Below are 20,982 nucleotides of genomic sequence, written 5' to 3'. Positions count from 1 at the left end.
CAAGCTCAGATAGAGCTTAAACTTCTCACCCTCAAGTCAGAGGCTTAGGGTTCATGTTTAGTCTCCAACTTGAATCCTTTATGGTTTTGAATGGCAGTGTGTTTTTCTTAAGGTCTTGTGCGTGTGTGTTCTTTCCTTGCTAGAGCTTTGGAAAGGGGCGTAGTCCTTATGTGCTCCTCCTACCAGGTGGGGAGGCTTGGGTTTTGCACTCTCTGGCTTCTGTGGGGCATTTGTGAGCTGCCTGATGTATTTGACACCAGTGCGACAGCAAAGAAGTGTGTGAACTGAGCAGTGTGTGGTAGGGCCCAGCTGTGTGGATTTACCTGTATGTCAGGCCAAGGAGCAGCAGTTAGCCAGACCTGACAGTCAAACACTGAGTACCTTCTACCTCCACTCCAGAGAGCATTTCAATGTTCTGCGTGTTTACTGACTAGTTGGCATTTGACACAAAAGAAGTTGTCAGAGCTGGGTTGTTTTTTATTTTTCCCCTCTTCACTCTTTAGTGCGCTGGTCTATGAGAGTTTCCTCCAATACACACTGCATATCACAAAGATACCCATTTTCCAAAACAAAGTAAAGAATCATGGCATCTGCATTTTTATACTGAATTTTACATTAAGAATTAGTAAGTAATATGTTTGAGTTAATAATAGGTAATGTGTTGAATAGGCAATCTGTTGACCTTGTTTAAAAAATGAAAACCGTACACCTGGAATGTTTTGAATAGCATTGTTTCACCCATACCCCTTTCCAGTCATTTCCCACCTCTACCTCATAGGCAACCATGGTGGTCACATATCTTTTATGTTTCTGTATGCACATGGAAGCAGATAGCCTGTCTTCTGTCTTCTGCTTCCTGAGATATTCTGGAGAGCTCTTCCTTGTGCTAAGGGAAACTTTCTTATTCTTGTTAACCGTTGCAGTGTATCTCATTATTTGTACATTGGATGAACCATGGTTTATTTTGCTGTTCTCTGTGGATGGACACTTGTATTGTCTCTAATCTTTTTGTTGAGTTGAGATTACATTTACATACCAAAATACTCATTCTTTTAAAGTGTACAATTAAGTGTTTCTAGTATATTTCCAAGCTTTATTCCTACAAATAGTGCTCCAGTGGGTAAAACTTGCACATACATTCTCTTGAACATCATACAAGTATATCCAAGGAAAAAAAATCCTCAGAGGCGGGATTTCTGAGCCAATGGGCAAACACACTTATATTTGGATAGGAATTGTTGGTTGCTATCCGTTGGTATTGTACTAATTTGCAGTCTAGAGTATGAGAGGACTTTTTCTCCATAGTCGTGCTCGGAGTGACTTTGCCTTTTTATAAAGCAATTTTAATTCTTAAGAACTATGTGTGGAGTTCATGAACTACCAGTTTAATCTAATCTTAATTCCTGATTGAGTTCACCAAGGTGGAGATGACCCAAAAGTTCTTTTTAAGTCCATAAATATTATTGTTTATGATTGATCTCATTAGTTAATTGGTAAAATTGTAGGCTGTGAATGTTGATACACAGAATAGATTACAGATGTGTGGTCTTAAGTGGAGTGACTTCTGGATCCGCATTCTTGCCTGCCATGTAGATATAATGATGCTCACAGTATCAAAATTAACATTTCCAGTGGAAAGAGACCATTTATATTCTCCTTGTTCTATAGTAGGGACATTCCTGTAGAATTTTATCCTTTTGATACAGCTTTCCAAGTTCTAATGTTTTATTGCCTGTCTGATACACTGGACTTCAACTGAGCTGGGGAGTAGGTTGTTTTTGTAATGATATATCTTCAGTATTAATTATAAATAGAATTTCAGCCTGCAATGATGCCTGTTGATCTATGGAACAGGTCTCTTGCTCTTTATTCTCATTAAGGTAGAGTCTTTAATTCCTTAGAGGCGTTGACCTTTGTGCTCCTTTTTATACACAGATTAACCTTATAGACTTGCCTGAAGAGATCTTCAGGTGGTATGTATGTATGTATTTATTTATTTATTTTAAGGTGGTATTTATAAGGCGTAGCCATTTCAAGTTTTGAGTTTTCATGTCCATTTGAATTATTCAAGGATTTTAATAATGGGTTAAATTCTGTGAGGGGGCATTTAAGTATCCTGCCTATAAAAAGGACTGGTAAAAGATTCATAGGAAAATACAGGCTTTCCTGAGGTCGCAGTGACAATTGCGATACAGTTTTGATTAAATTTATCATGAAGTGTATAAATACATAAGTATATGCATGAAAATATCATTAGTTCTTTCTATGCCCCAAATAATAGCTGATGTTGAAAACAGGCCACTTAACCAATGAATTTATCTAAACTAATGGTTTCTGTTCGTATTCTAGATTCTTCATAAAGGAAAACTATTAGTAGTTTAACTTTTAAGCCAGTCTTACCATTATAGATGAGAAAATACCTTGAGTCCAAGCAGAAAGCTTTTATTAAATAAATAGATCAGACTTTTGTATGAGTAAACTTGAGTGTTTTGCCTCTCTTAGATCAACTGGTTGTTATATTTCTATTCCTTTTTTCTTTATTTACTTGGGATAATTTGCGAAAAGATACAGAAAGATTTAAGTTTGGCCCAAAGGGTGTTTTCTCTGGACTACTCTGTGATAGGTCTGTGAAAGAAGGCTGCTTTATTGAGGTAGGAGAGGGTGATAGGTTCCCTGTGTCTGGTTGAGCAGGTTGCTGACTGCATATAAAGAAAGTGTCCACTGGAGCAGGTGGGGGCTAAATTCCAGTTTGTGTTCCACAAGCCATGCCCCATGGAACAGGGCTACAATGAACCACAGCAAGGCATACCATTTTGTAATTCTTACAGAGGTGTTGATAACAGCCTGAATATGTGTCTTTTTATTTGTTTTATTTGAAAATCAGTTGTTTCCACCTTTTCTGTTTTTTCTCCTTTTGAGAAATTTTCTGTGGTATATAGATAATTCCTCTATGAGTGTGTGTCTTTATACACACACACACACACACACACACATAATGCCATTTATATGCCAGGTGGACTCTCACTGTCTCTCTGTCGTGAGTACACACACTCACACACATACACACACCCACACACACACCCACATGCGTTAGGTATTCTTTGAAAAAAAATCCCTCCGAAGGAGGACATCACCTTATATATATTCGATTCTTTATGAAATAACTTCATAATATGGGGTCCTCTCTTAGTCACTTTGTTTGAACAGCATGGTACTGTTCTGGAAGACTTGGAAATGGCCTCAGACAGTGCTAGCTGTGGATGCTTGAAAACGTTTCTTCATAAAATTGGAAAAGAAAAGAAGCGAAAATGCTTAACCCAGATTTAGTACTTATTCTAGAAATGAAAGATCACGTTAAAAAAGTAACATGTAAGTGGATACTGTATCAAATAAACATTTATAGGATGAATAAATCTTCCAAATATCCTGACATTGTGTAAATGGATACTGTGGTTTGATTTGCTGTCTCCAGTGTTCGTGTGATAGAAGGATTCAGAAACTGCTGTGTCTCCAGCAGACTATACAGAAAGGAAGGTTTGCTCTGGAAAACTGTATAAGGTTTCTCAAAGAGTAATTCTAGTGGTAAAAAAGACCCTGGTGTCAAAGAAACATGTCAAGATTGGTGAATCAAATTGTTCATGGCATATGAGAGTGAATAAAACCATTATTTCTGAATTAATGCTTTATACAATGTGTAATTTAAATGTATATAATTAAATCAATACATTTTATAATAGGCATTTGGCTAATTTCTATCTCTAAAAGTTTCTACATTCAGGGTGGCTAAGTTTGTCTTGATACTGCCTTACGGGAAAAATTAGGGATTGTCTTATATTCTGATGACTTTATATTCAGTCACCTATATTCATTATTATTTCTAAACAGAAACTGAGGCTCTTGGAAGAGCTCGAAGATACGTGGCTTCCTTATCTGACCCCCAAGGATGATGAATTCTATCAGCAGGTAAGATCTTTTCGTATTTGTATCAATTTGTATTGATTTGTTGTGATCTGTGAAGCAGCTGTGATCTGGAGAGGTTAAATGAGAATGAAATGGTCTGATTTGGTCTTCCAGTTCATTCCTCATCACCCACAGAGCATCCCAGTTCCTTCTGATCTGTTTTCTGCTGTAAACTTAGGGCTTTGGCACAGTAGACTGCTTTCTTTGTCCCCAAACGTTCCATGCTTGCTTCTACTTCCTTGCCTCCGCTCCATTCTGTTTCTTTTGCATAGAATATCCTTTTGCCCCTTCCCTCATTGCCAGATGGCTAAGACTTCACTTACACATTACCTTCTTTGTGAAAGTTTCACTTTACCTAAAGTAGAATCGGCCGCACTCTCTTCTGTGCTACTTGGACCTTGTAAATATCTCTGTCATGCCTATCACGTTGTATTGCAGTTATGGCATTCCATGTCTCTTTCCCTGAAGTAGTGGTAAAAACCCCAACAAACTGATTGTAGCAAAAGGGGAATTTGTTGACTTCCTTTAACTTAGATATCTAGGAGTACGGGGCTGAATCCAACTTCTCAAAGGATGTCATCTAGATCCCTGCTTTTCTCTGTGTTGTGGTTTGGCTCTCCCTTGTGTGACTCCATGCTGGCTAGGCTCTGACCTGCTAGCGTACCTAGGAGGAGTCTGACAGCCCAAGGGGTATGTGGTCTTAAGCACATGGGATCTTAGAAGAAGGTAGCCATTTCTTTTTTTCTGGTTCCATCTGATTTTCCTGGGAGTGATCTTTGGTTAGAATCCTGTGCCTATTCCTGAACCAGTCATTGCATTCAGGAGTGTGAGATACTCCCATTTGTCCAGCCTCGTTCATGCACCCCCTTGTGGAGCTAAGTTCAGGTAGGACCATGTCCACTCCAACTGCATGGACTGTGAGTTGGATATGGATGGTTCCCCACAGGGAAATTGGAGTCCTGTTCCCAAGGAGGGAGAGGAAGTCATGTTGGTTGGGCACTAATAGTCCACATTCATCTATTCTTTCCTACCAGAATGTAAGCTCTTGGCGATAAGAATTGGGCCCCTCATCTTTGTTTCTCCAGCACCTAGCAGGCACTTGTATATGATGATTCTTGGTAACTGTGGGAGGGAGACAGGAAAGAAGAGGTTTATCCATCTAGCATTCAGGTCCCCTGGACCTCCAGTTCACTCTCAGTTCCAGGATGTTTCTTTTCATTGGATCAGTCCTTTTCTGGATTGCTCTAGTTTCTCCTTTTTGTCCCTCTTTCTTAATCCTTAGAGCTATAGCCCATTTTCCAACCAAGACATAAATCTGACCATGTTACCCCCCTGCTTCAAACCCGGCAGTGGATGCTCCTTGCCTGGCTCTTGCCTTTCTAGTCTTACGTCCCCAACTCTTTCATCTTGTTACCTGCACTGGTCTTTGGCAGGAGCTCAGACTAGCCAGGGAGTCTCCTGTTTTGGGCCTTCATGCTATATCCTCTGCTGCCTCGCCTCCTCCCTCCCTTGGTGAACTTCTGTTACCCGTGAGCAATGTGTCACCTCTTGTAGGATGTCCCTGACACCTCCGCAGTGCGGAGACTTGTCTCTGCTTCCTCTTGTGTGCACCCGTAGCACTTTACATGCGCCTTTATTATCTCCGTGATTTTATTTTTATGCTTGTCTCCCCCATGCTCTGTGCTTTGTTTAGCACCTGGCAGGTAGGTGGCTGGTGGGTGTTGGATTAATTTCCTTGGATGGGCGCGTGAATTAATGCATGCATTTGTTAATTTAAAAACCAAGTTATGTAATAATGTTTTGTATGCTTTTAATTTTGTTTTTATACACACAGCCCTCTTTCCCAGGGAGGTGGCATCGGGCAAGGTTTACAGGGTATATACAGAAATGTTGTATGCCAGCATGGTAGGGTTTTCTCTTTTGAGCTTTTCTGTTTTTCCAAATTGTCTTAAATGAACATGTATTCTTGGTAGTCAGAAAAACAAAACAAAAACAGTTATCCAAAGGACCCTTAAAACAAATCCACAAAATACGATCAGTTCTTAAATCCTTATTACTGTTTTTATAGATAGAAGCCATCTGGTACATGGTTACACACACTGTTGTAAAGCAGCTTCTGAGCCTTTTGGCTTTGGTAGGGTGCAAGTAGTGGTAGTACATGAAGAATTAAACACAGAGGTTATCAGCCACCGTGCACAGAGCCAGTCCTACACCGGGGGATAGAAGCAAACTCAAAGGCAAACAACAACTATCAAGGCTGCTCTTTTACCTTTCCAAGACCCACAACAAGTCTGATACCAATACCTAATCACCTTAAGTGCACCTTGTAATAAGGGTTAGTGTTTCAAGAGACTTTTAGTAAAGGAAATCTATTCTCTTGAAAGACAAAGTGAAAATACTTTTTTAATGACATGAATAAATAGAAAGTTTGGATTGACTCGGGGTCCCTTAAATAGGCCCTGGCCACAGGAATGCCCATCCAGCTGCCAGTCACAAAAGCAAGACTTTTTCTCAGCTTCCTTGTTGGGTGTGTGTGTTGACCCTTACAGTGTGGAGTTCAGTCCTCACAACTCGCTAGAGCATTTATTCCACAAATATTCATTTGGTCACTGCTCTTCTTTAGGCTTTCAGTGTTCGAGGTAGGTATGATCTTCCTCTTCTAGAAATTTCTCTTTAGATCCACACAAAGCTCCGTATCTGAGCAGCAGAGGTGGTCCAAGCCCACATTTATCAGACTCCGAAGGCCCTTGCTCTTTCTGCTCTGTTGCGTGCCTCCCAGAATACCATACTCAAAATCAGAACACATTCAGAGGCATTTTTTGTTTTCATCTGGTAAGACCATGGGGAAAAAAAATGAAACAACAAAAAACCCGAAGTAGAAAAGTAGAGAGAACTTCTGTAGGTTCACCACAGAGTACAAAGAAATGAGGAACTACATAGTCCAGCACAGACCCGGGCTTCCAGATCTATGAGTGCTACCTCTCGCATCCAGAGAAAACGCCTCTATCCTCAGTATGCCCCCTTGCTTTCGATTACTGTGTACTTTCCACGCACTGTGTTGTTCTGGCACTGCTCGCTTTTGTAGATGCTTCTAAGAAGAATGTTCTGGACGTAGGGAAGAGCAGAGCCCCAGAGGTATCTGAGGAGGAGCCCCCAAGGCCAACACGCCTGGAGCAAAGTGAGAGAGTTGAGAACAGAAGGGATGAGGTCAGAGAGCCGTGGCCCGATGATAATGGGAACTTGCCGTCTTGGCCTAGTATGTTGGCTGTGACTCTGAATGACATGAGAAGCTGTGAGAGGGTTTGGAGCACACATGTGACAAGTTCTGAGTCACATTTTGGTGAGGATCCATTTTCTAGGATCTCCTGCTGTCCATTCCCTTCTGGGGGCAACCTTCCTCGTGCTGTTTACCGATCAAGAAATCCTGCTGTCCTCCCCTTGCAGTGCTTCATCCCTCATTCAGGTGCTGGACCCTGGCAGGTCTGCCTTTTCATAAGCCCTCAGAGTGTTTCTTCTTGTCATTCAGGCCCTCATTTATCATCTTAGACCAGCACAGTTTTCCTGTTCTACCTGGTGGTCCTTGTGCCCTCTCCATTACCAGCAATATTGTGTTCCTCTTAATATGTCTGACTTGTCACTCCTTACTTTATAAATTTTGCTCAGTTCCTCTTGCCTGTAAGGTAGAGTTCACCCTCCTCAACATGTCCTCTAAGGCCACTGACCGTGTGACCCCAGACTACCTCTCTGTCTCATCTCTACCCATTGCCTAACATGGAGAGCGACCGTAGACTATCCTGCGGAGTCTCTTGCTACATCCTGACTCTTGATTTCCGACCTTTCATCCTTCCATGCCTTTGTGCATGTTATTGCCTGGGCGTGGAGCACCCTCATCCCCTCTTCTGTCTGGCCAGCATCTACTCACCCTTGAAGACATTGCTGATATATGACCACTTTGGTGAAGATACTGGCAAATGCCACCTGTTTTATTTTCAGAACATATTCAAAATGCAGCCACCTCCCTGCGCCTCCGGCATCTACCCCGTGGCCAGAGCTCCCATCGTCTCTTCCTGAGATGTTTGCAAAGCCTTCTGTTTCCCCACAGTGTCTGTCGCAGTGCTCTTTCTGAAACCTCCATCAGCTCATTCTTCTTTCTTGCTCAGAGGGCTTCCCATTGTGTTCAGAGTAAAAGCCGAGGACTTCTGTTTACCCACAAAGCACAGGAAGAGCTGGTTCCCCACTGCTTCTCCCAGCTCGCTCCCTGCCTCTGCCGCCCCTCCTCTCGCCATCCTGAGCAGCAGGCAAGCACACTGCTGCCCCCACCCCCCCCACCCCTGGTCCTTTGCACTGAATGTTCCCTTTGCCTGGGACTCTCTTTTACCCTGCCCAAGGTATCCGCGGAGCTTTTGTATCCTCATTTCTTGCATTTCTCTGCTCGGATGTCACTTTATCAAAGGCCCTCTCCGACTAGCCTGTGTGAAGCGGGAACATTCACTGCTGGCATTCTTATCCTACCTAACTGGGATTTCTTATATTCCATAACCCTTATCACAATCTAAAGACTATCTATTTTACTAAGCAAATAATTCGAAAATAAATTTATAAAATACTATGGATATGATGAGCCCCACATATCCTCTATATTTTTATACCATATACATGAATATGAGTTCCTGGAGAACATATCAGAGTTTCGTTTTCTTTTGTGTTCCCAGCGCCTCATGCTTTGCAAGTAGTATGTGCTCAATAAATACTTATTCAATACATGAGAATTTTCCAGATTCCCTTCCTGCTTCTTTATTCCCTACTCCCACAGTAGTGTTTTCATACTTCCCTCATGATAAGTCTTTCTTTAGCTACTGGTTTTAAATTTTATTTGTACTGTTAAATTATGAGATGCCATGAAACAGGAGCTACCTTGTTTTTAATCATTGTAGTTATGGCACTTAATGCAGTATCTAGTAGAGAACAGATACTCAGTACATTTTAAATAAACAAAAAATGAACCACTGGATTGGGGCACCTGCGGGGCTCAGTCGGTTAAGTGTCCTGACTCTTGATTTCAGCTTCGGTTTAGATCTCAGGGTCGTGAGTTCAACCCCCACACTGGGCTCCATGCTGGGTATGGAGCCTACTTTAAAAAAACAAAACAAAACAAAAAAACTGAGTGAGTGAATGAACGAGCAGACATCTGCGGGTCACTTTGTAGCAAACTACATGTTATCCCAAGAAACTCAGCTGTGGTAGCTATAGCAGGGTGAGTGGAGTGACCTCAGAGTGGAGAGCCTGCTTTGGAGACAGCTCAGCATCAGGCAGCAGAAGGTTGGCTGGTTAGGCCAGATGTGTCCAGCCCACTCGTCTTGGGATGGCTACCAAGTCATAAGCATGTTACAGTGAAAGTTGTATAGAAAATGTTATGACTGTCAATGTATACATTTACCAGCGAAATCTATTAACAGCCAGACTAGAAATAGAGTCCCTTGATATCACAACACTTTATTTGTTTGTTTGTTTGTTGTTTACTTATATAACATATAATATATGATTTGCCCAGGGGTACAGTCTGTGAATCATCAGGCTTACACACTTCACAGCATTCACGACACTTTTTAAATGAAGTACATTTCCCAAGTCACTTGAAGATTTTAAATTTAATTTCACTCTACTGAGGGTTGAGTTCCACTGGTCTCATTTAGATGAGTCCTGTAAAACTGGTCTCTTATCCATTTAGCAACATGTCTGTCCTCTCTGTATTTTGAAATTCTTTCAGAACCATCCCTTGATATGAGAGGAGAAGCAGTAGAATTTTTATATAATGGCTTAACATAGGTGGAAAATAAAGCTTATTCTCCAGAAAACCTAGCATTCCACATGTTTCGGCCATCGAGAAAGGCCTGGCGTGCTGGTGGTTTGTATCTAAAATACCTTTCCAACTGCTTATTAAGAATCATCATTTAGATCATGAAACCTTTTGTAGATCTCAAAAGATATATTAGGTGACCGGACAACTATTAATACAATTGCATGACTCTAAACTTGGCAAAACTTGAATGGAATTCAACAACAAAAAAATTCTGACATATTTGAAAATCTGCCAGCAGCTGTTCCAGTTTCTTGTATGATATCTGCTGTTTTAAATGTACCTGTCCAAAATGGAAAGGGAACTTACTTGTTTGCCAGAATGAATTAATATTCAATTATTTAACGTTCAGCTCTTTTCCAGAGTTACTTGTAGTTCTCTTTAAAGAAGTACTACATGGTACTTTTAGGGATCAGGCATTAGTCTAATTACTTGCTAAATAATTAGAGTGGGCATTTAGGATGGGAGATTTTCTTTTCTTTCTTTCTTTTTTTTTTTTTTTTTGTTGAGATAGTGACCAAATTCACCAGTTCTTATTATTTGTATTTCTTGTGTTAAAGTCATAATTTCCTAGAGCATTCAGCAGCATTACAAATGAGATTTAAATTAGAACCAGAAGTTAATATTGAAACATTTTGAAAATTCAGGGTCATCGAAAAGAATCTCTTGGCAAATGTAAGAAATGTAATGAAAATTAAGAAGTTTTGAATGCAACGTCTTTTCCCTGACCTTCTTTCTTTTTTTCCCCCCTGATTTTCTAATTTAAAAAGCTTTTTACATTTACTTCGGTACATTTGAAAAATACATAGACGTCTAAAAAAGAAAATTAAAATTATGCCCAAGTTTGCTACTCAGAGATAACCACTATAAACTTGTGACCATATTTCCCCCCACCCCCCGGTTTTCTTTTCTGTATTTATCTGCAATTTGTTTTCACTTCAAGCTGAGATCCTGTTGTCTCAATAGCTGGTTACTAATTTCTTATTTAATAGTACTTCGTTATTTACATTTTTCACAGAACAGTACATAAATTTTTCTAAAGTATGTTACTTTAGTATTCCATCCCATGAATGTACCATTTTACCTCTAATCCCCTGTTGGACATTTTGGTGGTTTTTAGCTCTTAATTATTATAAAAAAAGTTTGACGAATGTCCTTGTAATCTTGGTACATTTCTCTATTTCCCTGTGATAAATTCTTAGAAGTAGGATAACTGGGTTGAAAGATATGTGCATACTTAGGTTCTGGTGAATTTTGTCCAACTAGCCGTAAGCAAGGTTGCAATAATTTGCATTCCTAATTGTAGACTATCAGAATATTTGATTTTGCCTCACCAGCAATGTGTATTACTATGATAAAATTTTATTTTTTGCAAATTTTATAGGCAGACTAAATTAAATACAATTTAATACCAATTATGTTAATTTACATTTTTTCCTGACTTCAGTGCAGTACATTTTTTCTATATTTAGGAGTCTCCTCTGTTAATTTATGTGTGAATTTCTCTTCTGATATGTATTATGTATGTGTGTGTGTATACATACATATATTTATCTATTTATATATATATTTAAATTTGGAGAGGTTTTTTATTAAGAATATTAAGACCATTTTTGCCATCTAAATTGCAAATAGTTTTTTCCAGTTAGTGTTGGCCTTCTTATTTTATATTTCTTTTTATGCAAAAGTTTAAAATTTTGTACATTCAAATGTATCAATCTTTTTAAAACAATTTAGTAGTGAGCTGTCTGTATGTACAATTTACATACCATAAAATTCACCTTTTAAGATTATACAGTTCAGTAGTTTTTGGTAAATTTGTAGAGTTGTGCAACTACCACCGCAGTAGTTTTAGAATAATTTCCAAACCCCCAAGATATCCCTCCTGCCTCTTTTGCATTTGTCGGCCTTCTTTCCCATTCCCAGTCCAGACCCTCACTAATCTGTTTTCTATCAATCTTAGATATTTTTTTATTCTCTTACTCTTAGAAACAAGTCTGAGCATTTATATTTGGGCCAGCCAAGGGCTTGGGGATGTAGTGGAGAATAAAATTGCTACCATGTCCTCCTTCTGGGAGAGTCAGTCTTGTGGGACAGATGATTAAACAAATAATAGTTCAAAGAAATATGTAGTTACAGATTGAGAAGTGCTGTGAAAGAGAAATGAGAAGTGTGTGATGCATGATAATGGGGGATATGTATTTGAGGAGGGCAGTGCAGGGAAGGATTCTTTGAGAAAGTGGCCCGCAGGATGAGAAGGGCCTGGCAGGTGTAGATTTGGGAGGAAGAGCCTGTCCTGAAAGGAGAGGTGCTGAATGCTGGCCTCTTGACGCCTGTGGGAAAAGAGGCCCATGTGGTCAGAGGGGAAGGCACTTGAAAGATCAGTTAAAAAAACGGGGAGGGCGGGGATCTTTCCCATGTCATTATTATTGTTTTATTTTTAGAATGCTCTTTTTAATGTCAAGGTATTTACATGTGATGCTCATATGGCTATGTGAATTTCCCAGGTGCTTAGAGTTATTATTCTCCTGTGTTAAATCCATCTTCCACAGTCTCCTGCCCCTCTGTATAGTGAGTGATGGCTGTAAGCTGTGTGTAGGTAGGGGTGTGTGTGTGTGTGTGTGTGTGTGTGTATTATCTCCAGTCTTCCTCCTCTCAGTCCCAGAGGGAGTGCGTTCCCAAAAAAGTTCTTGGGAATTATCTTACTTTTCATTAATATTTTATACTAAGGATTATTTAAAGAACCCCTGAATCGTTAAGGAAGTATGGAGACATTTCCTTCTTAACCACTGTGGTTGGTTAGACGTGCTTTAGGTGTGCTGAGGCCTCAGGGACTTGCTCAGAGAATAACCAGTTTAGTGATAGAATTAGAGTTACTGCTCATGGCTCCAGAATATTCCATTGCTGCTTACTAGATGACATTGCTCTCTTCATGAGCGGCATAAACAGGAAGTAGGATATTTCTCTTTTTATTTTTCAAATGGGATAAACGACTATAGAAGCTATAAATCCTAAATGCTTCCCTGACAGTCCCAATGGCCATTCAGAGTGGTGTGCCGCATAACTCTCCTCTCTGTCACTTTAAATTTATGATCACACATCTCAGATAGTCACTCTGAGAAGCAAGGCAATCCTACTGCGCTTTCCTAGTAAGATCATTTTTCCATATGCAGCCTTGATGACTTCATTTTTCTTCTGCATGCATCCCTTCTATTTCCTGCATTCTGGATCAGGCAGAATGGGCTAGATAATGCTGTAGTAACAGACATCCCTCAAATCTTCCCCCTGCACTATTTTTTACTCATTCTACATATCATTTGTGGGTTGGCAGAGAATCGCCACCCATGAAAGTAGTAACTTGGAGATCTATGTAGCTACCAGCTGGTGACTAGCCAAGAAGAGCGTTTCAGAGGGTGTGGTACTGGCAACGAAGCGATAGCCATCATTTTTCTGGACACAAACAGTCACATGTTTCATCCAACATGAGGGGGCTGGGAAGCGTAATTCCCCACATTGCGTCCAAAAAGCTGGGTGATGGCAGAGGAGTCCAGAACTGTCTGGCAAGCAGCCCACGTGACCAGCACACATTCTTAGGTAGTGATTTGTTTTGCGTTTTCACTGCGAAAAATTGGAGTGCTCCTCTCTCTCTCCCTCTAAAAACTCCCTGAAACTTTTACCTGTTTGCCTGTTACTAAGTTTACAGTCCTCTGTGAATTTAGATGTTTCTCCTTCCAGTTTTTTTTTTAAAGATCTTATTTATTTATTTGACAGAGAGAGAGAGAGAGAGATCACAAATAGGCAGAGAGGCAGGCAGAGAGAGAGGGGGAAGTAGGCTCCCTGCTGAGCAGAGAGCCCAATGCGGGGCTTGATCCCAAGATTGAGATCATGACCTGAGCCAAAGGCAGAGGCTTAACCCACTGAACCACCCAGGCACCCCTCTCCTTCCAGTTGATTCCAATATAGGAGGTATCTTTCTTCTGATCCAAATGGTTTTTGATCATATACTCCTGTCAGTAACAAATGTGAAGCGTATATAGTGGTGTCCTACTAAGTGTTTAAAGAATGGGCTGTCTGGGAAGAAATAAACCAGCCTCGATTTTGAGTGTTTCCTGATGTCTGTGGTGTAAATACTTCTCCATGGCCGATTTCAGGCTACCATCTTCACATCACTGAATGCAGGTGGGAAGAAATGTACACAGCAGGTTTCCCAAGGGGATATGAAGTGACTCCAGCGCACTACCGATAGTTCTCCATAAAATAGATGTATTATCTGTATCCTTGTGTCTGTTTTATAATAGACATGTGTATGTGTCTGTATATATTACATGTGTGTATGAGTGTGTATATATCACACATATATGTACACATATTTTAGTAAGGCTTGACTTTTTTTTCTTTAGGTTAAAAACAAAACAGTTCTGCTATCTTCTCCCCACCACCTCTGGCGGGTGGCCACATGAACCCCACATGGTTCATTCACATACTTGCCTTGGGAGACTCCTGCTCTGGCCACTCAAGGATTTTGCTCCTGTAGTTCATGACCCTGTGTCCTACAGCATCCTCCTCTTCCCAAGAATATCCTGGCAGGCTCTGGTGTGTCCCCCCATCTTCCAGCACTAAAGATGGTCCCCCAATCCGGTATCAGCCTTCATCGACAGCTGCGTTTTTCTGTTCCCCTTTGGAGCGTGACGCCCGAGACAGACATTCAGAACACGGCGCCTCTGCTGCTGCTCTGTCATGCCATCCGCAGCTGACTCTCATCTGTGACTCTCATCGCCCCCACTCTGCTGAAATGGCTCTTGTCATGGTCATCAGTGATGTTCACGCTGCCACATCTCGGGGAGCATGTCTGTCCTCATCTCACTTGGCCTCCCAGGGGTGGTCGCCTACTCCATCCTTCATGAAGTGCTCCTGTCTTTTGACTCCTGCATTAGCACTCTCCCAGTTTTCTCCCTCAGAGATCTCTTAGCTCCTTTCCTCTGTGACTCAGGAAATGGCTGTGGGCCCCCTTCTGGGTTCACACGATTTCCCTGGGAGGGCCCATTCATTTTTAGGCCTTTAAAAACCACAGCTGTGTGGGGCACCTGGGTGGCTCAGTGTGTTAAGCCTCTGCCTCCAGCCAGGTCATGATCTCAGGGTCCTGGGATTGAGCCCCACGTCGGGCTCTCTGCTTAGCATGGAGCCTGCTTGCCCCCCCTCTCTCTGGGCTCCCCCTCTGCCTGCCTCTTTGCCTGCTTGTCATCTCTCTCTCCATCAAATAAATAAATAAAATCTTTCAAAAAAACCAAACAAACCCACAGGTGTGCTGACAGCTGCCACCTGGATTTCCAGGTGTGTCTGTGCAGTGCCCCCTCCCCCTCCGCTTCCACCTGAAGATTTCGTAGGTATTTTAATGGTTACAGCTCCAAAATGGAGCTCCTCATTCCTTCCAATTCTTCCACTAACAGTCCTGTTTTATCCTAGTCTTTCTTATTTAAAAAAAATGGAGGAGTGCCTGGGTGGCGCAGTTGGTTAAGTGTCCAGCTCTTGGTTTCAGCTCGGGTCATGATCTTGGGTTCTGCACTTAGCACGGAGTTTGCTTGAGACGCTCACCCTCTGCCCCTCCTCCTTGTGCATCCACGCATTCTCTCTCTCTCTCAAATAGATAGATAAATCTCTAAAAAAAAAAAAAATGGTAAGCTGTTTATTCAGTAATTAAATCCAGAAACCTGAGAGTCATCCGGAACTGCTTTCCTTTTTTTTACCCTCATATTGAGTCTGTAAGCACTGCCTGTGCTCTGCCTATAAAATATGTGTTTCACCTTTCCATTTATCTCTGTCTCAGATTTGGACCATTGTCGCTTTTCTCCTCAACGATTGTAATAACACCTATCAGGATTTCTGCTTTCATGTTTGGCTCTTTCCAGTCTGTGCCCGATATTGTAACTTAAGAGTGATTTTTATAAAATGTAAATCGAATTACTCTTCTTCCCTTGGTTCCTCTAGCACACTTAGAGTCAAATCCCGATTCCCTGCTTTGACCTTCCAGGCTCTGTGTGGTCCAGCCTCTGCCTTCCCTTCAACCTCACTGCGTGTCACTCTGCCTTTGGCTTTTTTGCTCTAGTAAAACAGGCCTTCTTTATGTCTCTAGAACAGTCTGGTCTCCCTCCTCAGCACCTTTGTGGTTTTTGGTCCCTTCCCCGGGAAACTTTCTCGCCAGCTTGTCACATGGCTGGCACCTCCTTTTCCTGAAGATCCCAGCTTAAAGGCCAAGTCCTTAGAGAGTCTTCCCTCATCTGTGACATATTTCCCAGTGGTTTGTTTCTGTCCTAGTACTTAATGCAATTTGAGATCGCTTTCCCTTATTTATTACCTGATCTGGTAGAAGGCTCTGTGAGGGCAGGAACCTTATCTCTGTCTCATGTTTGGTGGGTGCTCTGGAGACATACATTGAATGGAAAAAATGTATGGAGGAATAAATAGTCTTGCCTTGTTTATCATATAAACGGTAATCATTGAATGAGGATATAGAAGGAACGAGTCTTAAAAATGGTGGGCTGTACAGGACTGTGGAGGTACCGATCAGATTAAACTTTACAAGGGTAAAAGGTAAAATCCTGTGCTTTGGTTTAAAAAAAAAAAAAAAAAGTCCATTTCATTGTGCAGAATCAGGGAACTCTGGCTTGTCACCCGTTCATAAGTCCTAGGAGCCAGAAGTGGTGGCTGAACAGGTAATGAAGAATTTATTGCTACTGTGGCAACAAATCCGTATGTTTCCATATTAGAGGAGGGATCATCTGACAGTATTCTCCTCCACTGACACCAATAGAATGATCACAGCTTTCTCAATCGCAGTGGACCACCTCCTTTATGCACTCATTCATTCAACATTTACTGAATACGTTCTGGGCACTAGTATTGTCGTTGTAAGCAAAATTCTCCAGGCTCTAGTGTTCATGGGACTTGGTAACTAATTCCCAATGAGAAGTGATTTCTCCTTCAGGGAAAGTATCAGAGGAGATAGCAGTTCGTCATTGATTGGGAGGCAGGGCAATCTTGTGGTTCAGAACTCCCGCCCCGGAACCAGACTCAAGCCCAGAGGCTTCAAAGCCCAGTTCCACTGGGTACCAACACTTGACTTTGGGCAAGTGTTTACAGTGTCTCCGTGCTTCCAGATTCCCCTGTAGCAACCAGAGACAGTAACAGTACCACTGCATAAGGCTGTGAGCGGCAAATGAGTCCACATGTCTAAATCATTTAGAATAATACCCGGCCCTTAGAAAGCACTTAATAAATAGCTGGTAAGCCATTAATTAATAAAATCGGGGTGTCTGGAGGGCCAACATTTGGAAGACAGATTGATGGCAGGGAGAAGTGGCCATAGACGGAGCCGGGCAGATCAGAGCACAAATGATTATTATTTTGTTTATAGTAAAGATGAATCCCTTGAGCTGGCACTTGAAAATCTTGACCGGATGGTCGATGGCCTTTGTTTCGCGTGACCTTCCGTGTGAGGCTGGAGAGATACGGGTCCTGTTCAGAAATGTTACCTGCCGGTTGTTTGTTTGTTTGTTTGTTTGTTTTTCCCCCCTTGGAAACGCTGACAGAGCATCACAGTTCTGGAAATGATAAATTCCCAGCGCTCCATGAGCTCCTCTTTTTTTTTTTTTAAGATTTTATTTATTGATTTGACCGACAGAGATCACAATTAGGCAGAGAGGCAGGCAGAGAGAGAGGGGGAAGCAGGCTCCCCGCCAAGCAGAGAGCCCGATGCGGGGCTCGATCCCAGGACCCTGAGATCATGACCTGAGCTGAAGGCAGAGGCTTTCACCCACTGAGCCACCCAGGCGCCCCTGAACCCCTCTTCTTGCTTCGGTTTTGTTTCAGTGGCAGCTGAAGTACCCGAAACTGATTCTCCGCGAGGCAGGCAGCGTCCCTGAGGAGCTCCACAAGGAGGTGCAGGAAGCCTTCCTCACGCTGCACAAGCATGGCTGCTTCTTTCGGGACCTGGTCAGGATCCAGGGCAAAGACCTGCTCACACCCGTGTCGCGCATCCTCATCGGCAACCCTGGCTACACCTACAAGTACCTCAACACCAGGTTGTTCACGGTACCCTGGCCGGTGAAGGGCACGAGCCCCAAGTACGACGAGCCAGGCATCGGGGCCGCCTGTCAGACCTTCCTCAAGCTCAACAACTACCTGCAGACAGAGACGGTCCAGGCTTTGGAAGAACTCGCGTGCAAGGAGAAAGCCAACATCGATGCCGTGCCCGTGTGCATAGGTCCAGACTTCCCCAGGGTCGGGATGGGGTCCTTTGACGGGCAGGATGAGCTGGACATGAAGAACAGAGCCGCTTACAATGTCACTTTGTTGAATTTCATGGATCCCCAGAAAATGCCCTACCTGAAGGAAGAGCCTTACTTTGGCATGGGGAAGATGGCCGTGAGCTGGCACCACGACGAGAATCTGGTGGAACGCTCGGCGGTGGCCGTGTACAGCTACAGCTGCGAAGAAGGTACAGTGCGCGCCGGGGACACGCAGCCCTGGAGGCTCCGGAGGCGTGTGTGTGTGTGTGCATGTGTGTGTGTGCGTGTGCGTGTGCGTGTGTGTGTGTGTGTGTCGCGTTTCTTTTCTCAGTTTGCCACCCCCAGGTATCTGCAGAGTGCACATTTTCTCATCTAGCACTCTTGTCTCGCTCATTGCCACACTGGCCTTCCATCGAATATTTCTGAGCGTAAGCACTGCTGTCACTTCGTCTTTCTCATGCCCGGGAGAGCCACGTCTTGGTTTCACACAGCCAACTGCCTCTCTGTACAGCTCGGTGTACACTGTACAGTTGCTATAATTAACTTGCTGATAAAGGGCTGGGAAAACAAAAAATCTGTCAAATCTTTCCAGGTTCCCACAGGTGCACATTTCCAGCCTTGCCAAAATACTCTATTGTGGTTGACATCACTGTCTTGATGGGAGTGATTTGTCAAATACGGACTTGTTCTTGGCTTCACAGAGATTTGACTACTGTCCTTCTTGCCAGAAACAGTCGAAGTGGGTTCTGTAAGCAGACAGTCGCCTGTTTTTAGGAAACGCTCCAGCCTTCCCCCTCCACCCCCTCCCCCAAATCAGCTCTGCAGTTTTAGACCTAAAAGGGGTGCTGTGGGCAAACTTGTTCTTGAAGTTTCTGAAATTTGGCCCCCTTGGAACAGAGATCAGAGGCTATCTTTTTTTGTGGCCTCCTGGAACTTTCCTCCTTCTTTTGTTCCATTTCTGTGTGTTTAGGGTCTCCATTGTTTTTCAGCCCCGGGGTATAAAAAGACAGCTGAGCAAATCCAAAACAAAACAGTTGAGGGCATGCATGACCATTGCTGACTTTGTTCTTTGCCTGATCATTTGACAAAGGAATACAAGACACCAGTATTAGCTTTGCTGTCTCTTTATCTCTTCTACCTGTTTATTGAAAGATGCTTGGAAAACCAGAGTTCTAGACATCCCATCAGGGAACGAACTGGAGCTTTGGAGGGTCCGTGCCTTCCGAAAACTGTTTTTTAATTGGAGGTCATTTATCGCTTTGTATGCTTTTTGTTTATGAAAATGACTGCTTTATGAAAGGGGTTTTAAAAAGAAGTTCTCATGATTCTCTTTAAATTTCTTCCCATTTCCCCATCTCCGACATTCCTCAGGACAGCTAAAAAATCTTCTAGCTTTACCTCACGTCTTCAGCCCGGAACAAGGAACTAGTTTAGCGGTTGGAAATTTCACCAGTTTCCCTGGCACCTCAAATAATGATGCTGACCTAAGAAAATTGCTTGAAGGGGATTTGATGCTGTCCTCATGGAAAGAACTGAGATCCTCTGATCTTTACTAAGGCGTTGCCAGGGATTTAAGAACGATCACATCCAAGAACTCTGGTGGGAAGGAACAATGGATCCCGTTTGTTAGTTTCCTTCTGAAGGAGGCAGCTCTCTGAAGCCAAGGCCGTTGAGGCCATGGTATGTGATAGCTCAAACCATGACAAAGATGTCTTTGTGCTCCCACCTCCTCTCAGCCCTACAGTTTAATAGTCCTTTTGTACTCCCAGAGCGTGGGTGATCGAGTCTTTTTTGAAACCTAGAATATTGTTCAGAAAGGAATTTAAATTTTGAATGAATGCTTTCTGTGGTCGGGAGTAGTTAAGACTGATAAAGTATACAAGTATACATAAACACATAAAGGTTTATCCTTGCAACTGTCATCTGGAGGAGGAACTGCGGAATTGGAATCCGTAAGAGCAGCAGGATTCCTTTGTTCTCTTAGAACAAATCCCAGAGAATCCCAGAACTCTAATAATAATAACTGCAGCGCTGGGAGCTCTCATTTATTGAACACCTACTCTGTGCAGGGTGTTGATATAAGCATTCACACGTATTAACCTGCTTTCTTTTTATAACAGCCCTGTCAATCAATACTGCTATTTCCTCATTTTACAGATGAGAACACTGAGGCACAAAGGGATGATTAACTTTTCCATGGGTATGTAGCTAGTAATCAGCAGAGGTGGGATTCGAACCCAGACATTCTGGCTTCAGAGTTCTAACAGTTAAGGCTAACTGCCTTATGAGCAGATTTTCCTATTCTTGCAGTATGGCTCCCTCTGGCATTTGGGTTTTTAAAATATCCACCTCTGCAAATGTGAAGGGAATGTTCTCCTTGCTCTCGCTAGCAGGTCCAGTATTCTCTGCCCTCTGCCTGCCACCTCTCTTTTCTCCCCCTGCAACATCTGCTTGTAGCTTCCTTCACATGCTCTCGGGGTTGGAATGCATTAGATAAGCTTATTCTGTGAAATGGAACCTCTCTCTGGGTCTCCAGTTGTGTGTGTGACATTGAGTCAGATGATTTCCAAAGCAAGTGCCTTGAAACTTTTTGACAAGTGATAGGTTTACCTCTCTAGCCTCCCTGTAATCCTGCCAGAGGTATGGTAAAGGTGGCCTCGAAGAGAGCCATTTGGGTTAAAAATCATGGTCGGGCTTAGGAAGGGCTTAAAGCTGGCAAAGAGAATGGGAATTTCAGACCATGGTACTGTTTTCTGAGTCTCTGAACATGTTTGCCAAGCAGTTGCTAAGGGAAGTTCAGTTGGCTATTCTAGACAGTAGGGAGGCTCCAGAGGTAAAAATGCCCTTCTTGCCTTGAAAGGACAGGTAAAGTAAAGTGTG

The 20,982-nt window shown here is 42.5% G+C and overlaps 1 protein-coding gene across 2 annotated transcripts in view; it reads left to right on the top strand.

Annotated features, from left to right (window-relative positions):
* The window catches only part of FTO (FTO alpha-ketoglutarate dependent dioxygenase), a 371,203-nt gene that overhangs the window by 102,487 nt on the left and 247,734 nt on the right, over positions 1-20,982 (top strand). The window contains exons 2-3 of one of the 2 annotated variants that reach the window (XM_032854458.1): positions 3,886-3,963; positions 17,684-18,308. In XM_032854458.1, coding sequence (XP_032710349.1) covers positions 3,886-3,963; positions 17,684-18,308 — 703 coding nt within the window. Of the gene's footprint in view, positions 1-3,885; positions 3,964-17,683; positions 18,312-20,982 lie in introns of both variants that reach the window. The other variant, XM_032854457.1, reaches the window with a different exon arrangement.

Source organism: Lontra canadensis, unplaced genomic scaffold (assembly GCF_010015895.1).
Source record: "Lontra canadensis isolate GAN:19392208 unplaced genomic scaffold, GSC_riverotter_1.0 scaffold8, whole genome shotgun sequence".
Taxonomy (NCBI): Eukaryota; Metazoa; Chordata; class Mammalia; order Carnivora; family Mustelidae; genus Lontra; species Lontra canadensis.
The sequence above is the reverse complement of the archived record's forward strand: the minus strand, read 5'-3'. Positions and strand labels throughout refer to the sequence as shown.